Genomic DNA, 13,185 nt, shown 5'->3' with positions numbered 1-13,185 from the left:
TTGTCCTTTCAAAGGGTTTAGGTAGACTGGCTTTCCTTGTTCACAGGGTGGTTAGTGATGGGTTAATAACTCCGACTGCTGAGTTTAGAGAATATACGACTCAGATTTAAATTGTTTATAGCATAATTATTACATATAATTTCTCCATATTAGTCTAATCTGTTAATTCTACTTGAAGGTGAATAAAGCTCAGCCGACGAACACGGTGACTATTCCAGGGGGAAAGGACGGCCCCAGTTAGAGGAACACAGACCTAATAAGAGCATTCCTGAGCGTTCCTGCAAGTTGACTTCATGTAAAAGAAGGAAAAATGCAAACATGTCCAAAATCAATTATATTAACAAAAAGTTCTGGTCCTCTCTCACTTGCCTTTTCCCATTAGGGTCCTTACTGGCAATATTTAAGTTTGAAAACAGAAATGAAGGGGAACCACTAATTTTAATTCAGCATTATGTAACAGTAGCAAAATTACATGTCACAGGAATAGAAACTGGGTTGCTAGTAAGGAAAAATGGAGCAATACTGGTAAGTTGCTATTAGATGATGGTTTTCAATCGTAAAGGTATTTCTTTGGGCACAACAAAAGCCCTCCATAAAGAATACCAGGATAACCTTATTTTATTTGATAAAAATCAATGTGAATTCACTGCACTGACAGGCAAATAGAAAGGTATTTCACTAGAGTCATTTACGATATTTTACTTCTTCAAGTCCTCACTGCACTAAATTTAAGCTGTTTATATTTTAGTATTTAACTGTAAATCAAGTTTAATCTTAAGAGTCAGACTATGTTTCTCTTTTGAGTGAAAGGTAAGTTACACTGATCTTTTGAGAGAAAACTTTCAAATGTGTCCATTAAACAGTGTCCACGAGCTATCTCTGCAGGGGCTCCTGACTGGTAAGGAGTAGCAAGCACTCAAGCCAACGCCACTGTTTCTCTGGCCCAGAAGAGCCCCCAGAGCAGTCTTGTGAGAACTAGCCAGCAGGGGGCCTGTGGGAGCCCCTGAAGGGCGAGCCCTTAGGCTCCTCCTCTGGGTAAAGAAGTAACCGCACACAGGGGCTCCTGATTCTAAAACTGTTCTCTAGACAAGCCAAGAAGCTACGGGAGACTTGAACTTTCTGGGGGGAGGCGTGCACAGGAGGAGTAGTTTTAGCATGATCAATTGTACTTCAGAATGTAGAAGACTAGTGAACACTTACAAGCTGTAAAAGCCCACACTCTGAATGAACTGTTCTGCTTCCAGCTGCCTCATGGGAGGGCCAGCGATTCAAAAGCAGAAAGAGGGGAGAGAGACATCCATTCTTACCCGGCAGTTGTTTCTCTATGACTTTCTGATCATGTTGATTGGGATATTTTATCTTCAGTGCTTGAAAGTAAAAAGATTGACATTAATTGAGCCCTGCTGGAGGAAGGGTTTAAATCATACACATATTAACAGCAGTGACCAAAGAATGCAGCTCAGATCCCACTAAAGGAACAGGAATAGAAATTCCTTCTATTACTACTTCACTGAATTACAGCAACAAAAATAGCTGGACCAACATTCTACTGCTTTCCCTTTTCCCTTAAGTACTTCTTTCCTGACAGTTACCTAGGTTTTTAAGTTTATGAATTTCCAAATCAGAGTTCAACTCACTATTCAGATACTTCCTACATTTATAACACTGTTAAATAAGTATGTTCAACATTAGAATGTAGGTATGTTTGAGATCGTTTCCTTAAAAATTAAAGTGCCTGTCTAGATATTTACTTAAGAGAAAAAAACAATCCTTATTAGGTCACCATCAGGGCTTCCTCAGTGGCTCAGGTGGTAAAGAATCCACCCACAGTGTGGGAGACCTGTGTTTCATCCCTGGGTTGGGAAGATCCCCTGGAGAAGGGAACAGCTCCCCACTCCAGTATTCTGGCCTGGAGAAGTCCATGGACTGTATAATCCATGAGGTCGCAAAGAGTCAGACATGACTGAGCAACTTTCACTCATCACCATCTGTTTTAGCATCTAAGGACTCGAATATAAATCAGCAGTCTTTGAATGTGGAGTTCTTACTTAGTAGCTGGTTTTTGAGCAAAAATGGTTGTTGTGTTTTCAGTTCCCCATCTTCAGGTGCACCATATTCTGTTTAAGAAGAAATAAAAAAGAAAAAGAAGGATGATAAACCAAAAGGCCACTGTGGGGGGTGGGGTGGGGTGGGAAGAAATGTATAGGTAAGTGTCAACCTAGCCTTTTCTTGTCCCAGGATGAACCCAGCTGCGACTGGGATGGGAACCTGGGCTCTGCTTCCTTTTATCTGGTTACTTGGTTACTGTATTTTTTGGAGGGAAGGACAGACGGCAGCCGCTTCCAAGCCTGGAACCCTTCTGTCATCTGCCTGTCACATCACTGATCCTGGGAGACACTGTCCCGAGAGACTGGTGAGGCTGTGCCTGCAAGTACTTGGATGCAAAATTTCACCTTTGGTCACAGTTCCTGTCCTTCTGGATCCTGAGAAAAACTCCACTCATGGGCTCTGTCACTAGGTTTCAGCCAGTATGCGCAGTGCTGGCTTGGGTGCTCAGAACCACCACTGGAAGCCAGGTACACTGCCAAGAAAAGCAGCCTCTACGCAAGGCAGAAAGAGGAGGAGGAGGGACTGCCATCCACCTTTGGCCAGACCACGGCAGGAGGGGAGACCTGAGCCATACCTGCAGGGCAGCTTTAGATCCTTCACCTCCCTGCCCCTGAGTGATTCAGAATTCACCTCAAGTGGCCAGGAAGTCGGGCCAGCTAATGGAGTAATCTGAAAGCGATTCCCACAGGCAGCTGTTCCTCAAAGATGTTTCAGCCTGAAGCGTTTATGCAGTGAGCTCATATTAGGAAAGATGTAAAAGAGAAACTGCATAAAAGTGAAATTTGGAATAAAAATGAAGTCAAAACAAAATGGAAAGTACATCAGGGACAAGGAGCCCTGGAGTCAGAGTGTCGGTGTCCAGGGAGCCAGGCTGGAGCAGGTCAGGAAGCGCCTTGCCCACCAGGCGCCAGGATGGGCGAGCACTCAGGAAGACAATGTGCAACTCATGAACGTTAAAATTACCCGCAGAGCTTCAAAGAATACCAGTGCCTAGGTTCCACATTAAATGCTCTTCATTAAAAAGATTCCCCAGAGTACAGCCAGGGTTGGGATGACCTGGAGTCCTTCCTGCCCTTCCTAAAAGGAGGAAGCAGTACCCACCCTCCTGAAACTGAAAGCTGGGTGAGTACGTGGAGAGACAAGCTTCTGGTGAAGAGCTGCTCTCCCCTCCCCCGCTGAGGTGCTGCAGATGTGCCTTCTCTAAAGACAACTGTTTAAGTAATTACCTGCTCCCCGAGAGCTGCAGGAGCCCCTCTGGTCCATTTAGATGCCCAGCGGAGAAAAGCAACAACACGGAGGACCTCCCCTAACACCCACAAGAAACCCTGTCCCAGTGGGGATCCCCCATGCCCAGGCGAGGGCCCTGGCGCACAGTACGTACTGAGGCAGAGTGCCTGGTATCTAGGATGGGCTGCGAGAAATTCCTCATTTGGCCTGTTTTTCTCTGGATCCTGATGTCCCCCGGCCTTTTTCCATTCATTTCCAAATGCTTTTCGGTAATCGAGCTCAGCCCCACGCCTCTCCTCTGGTTCAATCTACAGGGATGTGAGAAAAAAGCAAATCTATTAAAGCATTTTTCTAATATGTGTGTCTGGCACCCTATCCTTCTCCACTGCCTACCCGGAGAGAATAATAAAACTGAGGCAACGAGACAAATTTCTGCCTTTCCTTTTTAACATTTGTAGATCCATGAGTTTATTCAAAAAGAACAACGGATCTCTGTTTTATCCTTTTCTTCATGAGTGTATCTGCCCATGGACCAGTTTCTGGACGGAGCCTGCCTGAGGCCCGAGGCCACAGCATGAGGTTGTTGGGCTGGAGTAGCTGACTTACTGAGAGAGTTCCTAGTATTCCGCCGCCCAGCCCTGCTAAGTGACAATAAATTGGACTGGAGCAGCCGAACAGTGGTTTCTCTGCAGGCGTCCGAGTGTAACCCCACCTGCTAGGCCAGAAAGAACTGCCACGACTCAAGTGCACGTGGATAATACCATTTGAAGGAAATGATATCTGACTGCTTTTATGATCCTCAGCTCCAGCGTCTCTTACACTGGACCATTTCATTTCCAGTTTAAGAAATACCTCCCCAGGACACTGGCACTCACCGCACACTTGTTCAGGGTCCTCAGCTGACCGATCCTGGCGATGATGAACTGCCGTGTGGTCTGGGCATCTTTGCTGCCTTCAGTCAGGGGGTTTCTCGTGCAGGACAGCGCATGCAGACTCTGCAACTTATCCAGCTCGTTCATAAAGGACCACTGAAATCCAAAACACATGAAAAAAACATGTTTCAGGCTAACTTTTCAACAGAGTATTTGAACCAGTAGCAGAAAAGCAAGCCCCCAGTTCCATCGGAGACAAGGAATTTCATCCCACAGCGAGCACCCACCAGGAAAACCACGTACTTTACAACTGTGCTGTGGAAACTGACGTATGGGTTTATATGAGGAGTTTCACTCTGAGGAAGTGTTTCTCTTTCAACTTAAAATATTCCTTAAGAGCAGGAGCCTACAAACAGCATCCCGAGAGTGGAAATAAGTAACGCAGTGCACACGTTCTGAGGACACTCTTACCTGCGCTATCTGATTGTCATTTAGTACAAGGTACTGCAAGGAAGGAAACATGGAGGTTTTGCACCCTAGAAGAGAGAGCATTAAGTTACACAGCAGAAGGGAGAGAAAGCTGGAGGCTGGGGCAGCCGCGGGAGGGGGACTGGGTAATCTTAGGTACCGATTCCAGCGTCCGGAAAATGTATAGAGGAGATTCCAATGTCAGAGAGGATGAGTTGTTCTAATCTGAAACGTAAAAACATGCAATTTGATCACACAGAACAATATAAAATGCTACGTGCTATCCGAGCAGACTAGATCTGTATGTACATTTTTTCCTACACCCTAGGTTTTCATCCTGTGTGAGATGCTTAGGAACCATAAAGTCCAACGTAGGGCACACAAAGCAGACTTGCTGTGCCACCTTCTGATGAATTCTGAGTCACCAAAACAACACCGGGTGCCTCCTGCTGTGCCAGGTGCTGAATGGGTCTCAGGAAAGAGACAAGGACTTCCCCAAGCTCACTGAATGAAAACTTGTGATATTAGCATCAGGTCCAAAATATTCATCCTTCGAGTATCACAGTACAGGCACAGACTACACTGTACGTGGTTGACAAGTCATTTCGTGAATTCAAATAAAAATTTCCCAAAGGGAATTAACTGAATTTGGGATTTCCATCATCACTATATTTCCACTGAGAAAGTATATACAGCATAGGATCCATTCACTAAAAATCTACTAAATTCTATTGTAACAGGCATTTTAGGAGCAGGTTACCTGGGCAGATACGCTATGAGAAACAGCTGGTTTTCATCAATTAATTGATTAGAGGAAAGGTCTAACAACTTCACTGTCTGTAGAACATCAGTTGGCCTGTATGGAAGATAAAAATTTTTTCACACAGATTTGTTTTTCAAAGATACAGCCTTAAAATACCTGGCTCTGGTGTTAAGGAGAGATCAGGGGTGTGGGGGTGGGGTGGGAGGCAAGTGTATGATATTATAAAAGGCCCCATAAAGGATCCTGGTGGTGATGGGAATGTTCTTATCTTGACCGGGCCAGGGTCCTAGCTGTGATACTGACCATAGCTCTACAAGATGTTACCAGTGGGGGAAACTGGGGAATGGGTACAGGTGATCTCTGGCTACATATATACATCTTATAAATGTATGTGCATCCAAAATTAAAAGTTTTTTTTAAAAAACTGTGTCTATATAATAAATAAATAGAATCATTCTGAACAGTAATTTCATTCATTGGACTCCTTGGAGAATTTGCTATAAACTTGTCCATGTTTATTTTACACGCTAATGATACCAACAAGAGAGGAGGATTAGGCGACAACCTACTTAACTGACAAGACAACAAGCTTTTTTTACATACAGGGTCATCCCTAGGTATCCCTGGGGAATTAGTTCCAGGACCCCTAAGGATACCACAACCTGAGGATGCTAAGTCCCTTATAGAAAATGACACAGTCTTTGCCTATAACGTACATATATTATAAATCACCTGTAGGGTACTTAAAACACCTAATACGATGTAAACAGTTCCAATGCATGGCAAATTCAAGTCTGGCTTTTAAGGAACTCTCTGAAATTTTTTTTTTTCCTGAGTATTTTCGATCTGTGGTTGGTTGGATCTGTGGATGCAAAACTGGGGGTGTGGAGGGCTGTACATTGGTACACTGACCTTGAGCAGATAATGCTAATTCAAAATCCATTATTTAATCCTTACAGGTCATCCTACAGAACTTCCACTTAGAAATTACATATGTAAAACTAATACAATTCAAAGCTTAAAAATATTTAACTTAAAACTTTTACTCTGATGGGGTTTCCTCAATTAGAACCTCTTAGTGAAGTTTGAATTGACAGTCTAATTTGAGGGGGCAATGAATAGTAAGTGTTTTTCTTATTTGAAAACTCTTCTAAAAATTAGGTATAATTAGGAGCATTTATTTATTCAGAATGACTAAATGATATACAGCTACTTCTCGGAGAATGTGATTACATCTCTCTACTCTTGATGTTTGGAAAAACTAGTATTTCAATAAATGTAAATGTTTTGAACTAAAAATAAAAAGAATGGCTAAATGGTGACAGATGCATTGATGTAAACCCTGGTTACCTTTCTGAAATGATGATATTGTTAGATTCAAGGTACAGCTTCTCAAGGACAGGCCAGCCAGAGGCACAGCGGAGCACCTGAGGGGAAACTCGAGTCAGGGTGGAGAGGCCTCAGTCACTCCCCCGTGTGTTTATTACTAGAACTTCCACATGAATTCAGTGTGGCTCCTGTTTTAGAAATAAATGCCTTTGGACATTTTGTTACAGATTCTGTCTCAGGCCAGGAGTGCTGGTTGCTACTGCTGCTAAGTTGCTTCAGTCGTGTCGGACTCTGTGCGACCCCATAGACGGCAGTCCACCAGGCTACCCCGTCCCTGGGATTCTCTAGGCAAGAACACTGGAGTGGGTTGCCATTTCCTTCTCCAATGCGTGAAAGTGAAGTCACTCAGTCATGTCCAACTCATAGCAACCCCACGGACTGCAGCCTACCAGGCTCCTCCGTCCCTGGGATTTTCCAGTCAAGAGTACTGGAGTGGGGTGCCATTGCCTTCTCCGAGGAGTGCTGGTGGACAGCTGATACGACTATGGTGTTAAGGGACCGAGCTTCAATAACGGGAGCACAAACTTCGGGCACCCGGAACCCATCAGGGTAGGCATCCGCCCGTCATCCAGGCGTATCCTGACCTGTACAAAGCGGAACTGGGGATGGTAACTACCACATTCTCATTATTAGATACAGTTCACTTAACCAACAGAAGGAAACTGATGTTAAACACCTTTCCTCACGTCTCGATGCCAATCTGGGTTTATAGAGAACGTGCTAATAGGACAAACTTTCTCCATAACTGTTTTTACACTTTCTCACTGGACGGGACTGCCACCTCCACTGTGCCCTTCCTTCCCGTTCTGCATGGAGAAGCCCTTAAGGAAGAAGTCAGGTGGTGGAGGCACGGACAGCCCAAGGGCAAGGCCACTTGTCCTCCAGAGGCCCCCGGCGGGACTTCACAGATGCACACCCTGGCTGGGGTGCACTTATCCGCACTTGGTTTGAAATCGCAGTGTTCTCGATGTGTGGAGTCAGTCAACCTCTGACCGAGCCGAGTAGTACCAGATCTAGATTGCAGAGGCGGCCCGGCCCAGGACTCACGAGTCCACTTTCAAACCCAGCTGGGTACCTGAGCAGTGGCTTCGAGGAGCTGAACCCCAAACAAGAAAAGGGTATGAGAACCCTTTGCGGCTCGGCCTCAGCCCTAAGATCACTCCTGGGAAAGTTGGGAGAGCTGAAAGGCTTTTCAAAGCTTGGTGTGCACTTGGTGCAAACCGCTCAGGAGACACCAGAACTAACCAGAGGAGCCAAGAAAGAGAGGGCGGATTCAGAGACAGAAAATTCTACTAACTACGAGGATTTTGTCACCCCCTTCTGTTAGGCTGTTTAAAAGACCCTTGTTATCTGGATAACAGGATGATTAAAATGAAGCCACCGCTGCGCTTCACTCCCTCCTTTAACCAAGAATTTAAAACTACTTATTACTAGGTAAAAGCAAAGCGTCAGACACAGCTGAGCAACTGAGCAACAAAACCAAAGAGACATATTACCTCTGCCCATGTTACTCCTGTCCGGTTAAGGACTAAAACCTTCAGCGTGGGAAATGTTCCGGTTGGAGATGGTGAGCTCGAGGGAGATGTTAGTTTATTTTCACTGTGTAGAAGAAAAGACATGATAAGCTTATTACTGCGACAGAGGAGGCCCAGCTGAGATGGTCACCGAAGGCAACAGTTTGGGATTTAACATGAGGGGTCTGGTTTGTTTCAACCTTAAAATGCAATTATATTAAAAACGAAATGTGTCAAGACTACCTAATTTTTAATAGTTACAATACACAATTCACTGGTATCTGACATGAAAAGGTGTGTTCATAGGGTTAGGCTGCCAGGTGAGGCTGCAGATTATCTGAAACACGAGGCTCAGGCGGCGATCTGTGAGGTCAGCTGCTGTTCTGCATGCTGTAAAATTCAGTCCTGCTCTCAAGACTCTTACAGATGTGCTGGACTGTGAGCTAGAATTTTGCTTCTGAACAAAGCCTGCTGTCAGTATGGACGAAATAAATTGCTGCCCTTTAAGTTCCCTCTCAAGATCCTAATCTCAGAAGTTACCCCACATCTTTTTTCAGAAGGTACCCCATATCTTGTCATTTTGAAGGAAAATATCATTAAATAAAGCACATTAACCCTTATTTCTAGAGGAGGTGATACTATGGGTCAAAATATACTCTTTGCTCTGTTTGGAAGAATAATTAATTTAGGCCTGTTTATCTGCTCTGCTGAACCTGCCTGAGTCAGGTACAACTCACCTGTATGTGTGAGGCTGGCTCAGATGTGAAAGGGGAAACCTGGCTGAGCCCTTGGAAAGTTAGCTCCTGAGATTAAAACTAATCAGATACTCAAGAAGGCTTGGCAAACATCAGTAAAATACAGAGCTCAGTGAAAAGCCCTTATCAGAAGTGAATTAAACAGTACCTCCACTAAAATAACTCATTCCTAAAGCAATTAAAGGCTAGAGGGTTCAGAATGAACAAGCACTTTTAATCACATCTCCTTCTCCCCAGTTAAATATCAAGGTACCCAGATGGCCCATCTTCTATGGTCAGGCTTGTAAAAAAACATGAAGACCTTCCAGTTTGACATGGTAACCTAATGTTCCATCTAATCAAAAGTAAAACACATTCCCTATTAATGAATCACCTCATGTGACCATTTAAAAAACTAGGATCAAAGAATATTAAAGAATACGTTAAACTTCAATAAATTCAACTCGGCTGTCCTCCCCGCCTCACTCCCACAGAGATGCTGTGAAGGAGCAGGAGAGATTAGGACTTCATAATCATGTGCAGTTAGGCAACCACCAGTTCATACCTGAGATTAAGGACTTCTAGGTGCTTGAGCTGATCGGCAATATCTATAACTTCTTCCCATGATGACAACAGATTTTTTGACAAGTCGATGCTTCTAATATCTAAATGCACGTGTTAAGAAGCAGTAATATGGAAAGATGCGTAAGAGACAAGACAGTCATTACCTCGGTTCTGGAACGTGGGATTTTTACCTTTTCACTTTATACTTTCTAGTCTGCTTGAAATTTTTTCACGAGCACATATTACTTTTACCCTTTTTTAATCATGCAGGTGTTCATCTAGAAACTGAAAGGTGCACTGTCACATAGTGCACACTTGCGGCAGACGCAATCAAGTGAGTGCAAACCGAATGTCACTAACAATAATCCATTCCAGCATCACTCCCCCATCAAAAAAACAAAAAAGGAAAAGACCCAACAGACATGGTAACTGATTTGTCCAGCAGCCTTACGTCAAGCGCACGTCTCCTCCCAGGGGTTACTGCTGAACTCTGCACCCTAGGGACCCCAAATAAGGAGAGGTGCCTCCAGGGGGTCAAGAGCAGTTACTTTGGAGACATGTTCAAAAGGGCTAAGAATGACCTGGAATTCTGAGGGTCCCCTGTAGACTGGATGGAGTTGGTGTGATACCCACCATCCCTGGTACAGGAATAAAGAGTGGGTAACCCAGGACAGAGAAAGGCCGCAGATGCCACAGGGGATGGTGGCAGTGCGTGCCATCAAGAGGCAGAGGAAAGCCTGAAGGGCTGGACCGGCTCCAGGAGGACTGTACACACTACTCCAGTATGTATGGAAACTTTTCCTCTATCCTGCAAATAACAACTGGAAACCAAGTGTCTAGCAGTGAACACGCCCATCAAAAGCATGTGCATCTCTGGTGTGCCAGTTACAGACATGCCTCAGAGTAACAGAGCTGGGCCTGCAGCAAAGGAGGTGTGGGAGGATTTATACACAGTGCTCACGAAGACCACCTTACCGAGAAGGTGACCTGTGAGCAGAGCTGAAGGAAATGAGGGAATGCCACCCTGGAGAAGAGCATCTGGGCAGAAGGGACGACACGAGCAAACGCCCTGAAGTTGGAATGGGTTTGGCCTGTGGTGGGGGCAGCAAGCTCGTGTTTGCCAGCGCAGACAGGGTGGAGGCATTGGAAGGGAGGCCCCAGAGCCCAGGTCAGATCACAAAGGGCTAAGTCTCTGTTAGTCTCTGCCTGCAAGGGGAGCTGCTGATGTGGGCTCACTCGGGTCTTTTAAAAGGCCATTCTACTGCACTGCTAAGGGACACGCTGCAAGGAAACGAAGACAGAGCAGAAAGGGGAGGCGGGAGGCTCCTGAACCAGAGGGGCAGCAGAGGGAAGAGGCTGACGGGACTTGTCAGTGGGTTCAGATGAGATTCGAGAAAAAAGGAAGAGTTAAATTAACCCTGAGGGTTTTGGCTGGTGTCACTGGAACTGCGCGTTATGGAGAAAGACTACAGAGAAGCATGTCTGAGGGGACATTTCAGTGTGAGATGACCACAGACACCCCAACAGAGGTAGCACACAGTAGACAGACAGGACTGGGACAGAGGCCGGAGTGCAGGAGCCTGGCATCTGCAGGCTGGACTCGTCTCATCAGGAAGGCCGAGGGTCAAAGGCGTGCTGACCTCTGGCACCTCAGCCTGCCAGACAGACTGAGGGGGAGCAGCGACAGAGGGAAAGAGACCAGAATCAAAGAACAACGGCCCACGGCCCTGGTAGCCCACCAGGTGCAGGCAGCATTTTGCTTTTTCACTGAAGAAAAAAACCGAGCAGTCAGTAACCGTGCTGCCTGGTGTGGGCCAACGGCTGTGAGTTTAGATCCCAATCAGCCTCAGCCCCAAACCCATTTTCTTATAGCCTCCAATGCAACAAGGCATCATTGCCCATAAAACATGGAGAAAGTCACTTTTAATACAAATAGTGGCGTCCATCAACAGGGCTGGTTGGAGAGGAAAGACTTGCCAATGAAGAAGCTCCACAAGGAGGCAGGAAGAGGGGAAGACAGGTGGAGGAAAGGCCCAGAAGGGGATGAACCCAGGCAGGCCGGCAAATCAGAGCCTGTACCCTGCTCCAGCCGCTATGGGCATACTGAGGCCAGAGAGCTAAGGACGGTGTTCACAGTTTTAAATGGTTACATTTGAGGGGGTCATGGAAGCATCCACACAATATCCCAGTTTGCTGGTTGGCCACAGGCCTAAGGTATTTATTCCCTGGCTCCTTAGGGGACAGCTTGCCAGCTCCTGACCTAAGGAGATCTGAAAGGACAGACTGCACGAAGGCTTGGGAATAACACTCAGAACTCTGGGGGCAGGATTCTTAGGCCCTGATGATGAAACACGGAGCAGAACGGTGCTCGTTCACGCTCCAGGGCTTGCTGCCAGCAGAGTGGCAGTCAGTGGAGAAAGCAGCAGAGAAAAGCTGGGCCTCTACCACTAGGAGAACAGCGGCCACCTGAAGGTGTCCATCCACATGGAAGGAAAAAGGGCTATAAGTGTGGGCCACCTAGATACAGAGTGTGCCCAGTCCCCCGAGCTCCTCCCCCAGCCACTTGGCCACCTGCTCACTCTGAGGGTCTCAAAGCCACCACAGGGGCGGTGGGGCTGACCCTGACGTGGGCCCTTCCTCCTGCCCCTGCACTGAAGCCCCTCATGCTGCCATGCCCCGACCGCTGCTCCACCCTAGACGCGGACCCGCGTGCAGTGGCTGGGCTGGGCGCTTTTTGTGACCGGTGGTCAAACCCCCACTGCCCTTCATTCTCATCAGTCCTGCTAACTCCAGGCCATCAGGCTGGTTGGAAAGGGTACATGTACAGTCATTCTCCATTCACTTGTGCTTTCCATTGTGTAGCTAGAATTATATGTATTTCTACTAGCCTGTCCAGAGCACAGCTGCTGCTGCTGCTGCTAAGTCGCTTCAGTTGTGTCCGACTCTGTGTGACCCCGTAGACAGCAGCCCACCAGGCTCCCCCGTCCCTGGGATTCTCCAGGCAAGAACAGTGGAGTGGGTTGCCATTTCCTTCTCCAATGCATGAAAATGAAAAGTGAAAGTGAGGTTGCTCAGTTGTGTCCGACTCTTCGAGACCCCATGGACTGCAGCCCACCAGGCTCACCCGTCCCTGGGGTTTTCCAGGCAAGAGTACTGGAGTGGGGTGCCACTTCCTTCTCCACAGGGACCACCTGTATTCGGACTTCAACCTGATGTAGTGGCCCCACACGCATACATGCACATACACGCACGCGTGCACACACACACACACACACACACACTTGAGCGCACACAGTCCTGGGAGCTCTGTCACTCTCGCTCCGGCTCTGTCACTCTCGCTCCTGTGAGCAGAGGCTCCTCCCCAAGTTCAGAGACACCTCTTCCCAGCCAAGCTCTCCGATCTGACATGCTCCCACCACCGTCAGCCCTGGCTCAGTGAAGGATCTGAGAGAAGGATCAGTCTAGAAACGATGACTGGATTAAACACACCAGGCAATCCTTCAGCTTCGGGCGAGAATTCAATCAGCAAGTGCAAGGCATTCATC

General features: G+C 46.7%; 1 protein-coding gene across 4 annotated transcripts in view; it reads right to left on the bottom strand.

Moving 5' to 3' along the window:
* Positions 1 to 13,185, bottom strand: part of TBCE (tubulin folding cofactor E) — an 88,993-nt gene that overhangs the window by 1,527 nt on the left and 74,281 nt on the right. For all 4 annotated transcript variants that reach the window (XM_005226206.5, NM_001038032.2, XM_015460927.3 and 1 more), the window contains 10 exon segments: positions 9,642 to 9,741; positions 8,325 to 8,427; positions 6,790 to 6,866; positions 5,437 to 5,532; positions 4,837 to 4,901; positions 4,680 to 4,744; positions 4,212 to 4,364; positions 3,491 to 3,644; positions 2,049 to 2,117; positions 1,308 to 1,367 (listed from right to left, as the gene is read on the bottom strand). In XM_005226206.5, the coding sequence (XP_005226263.1) occupies positions 1,308 to 1,367; positions 2,049 to 2,117; positions 3,491 to 3,644; positions 4,212 to 4,364; positions 4,680 to 4,744; positions 4,837 to 4,901; positions 5,437 to 5,532; positions 6,790 to 6,866; positions 8,325 to 8,427; positions 9,642 to 9,741 (942 nt within the window).

This window comes from Bos taurus, chromosome 28 (assembly GCF_002263795.3).
Source record: "Bos taurus isolate L1 Dominette 01449 registration number 42190680 breed Hereford chromosome 28, ARS-UCD2.0, whole genome shotgun sequence".
Classification (NCBI taxonomy): Eukaryota; Metazoa; Chordata; class Mammalia; order Artiodactyla; family Bovidae; genus Bos; species Bos taurus.
The sequence above is the reverse complement of the archived record's forward strand: the minus strand, read 5'-3'. Positions and strand labels throughout refer to the sequence as shown.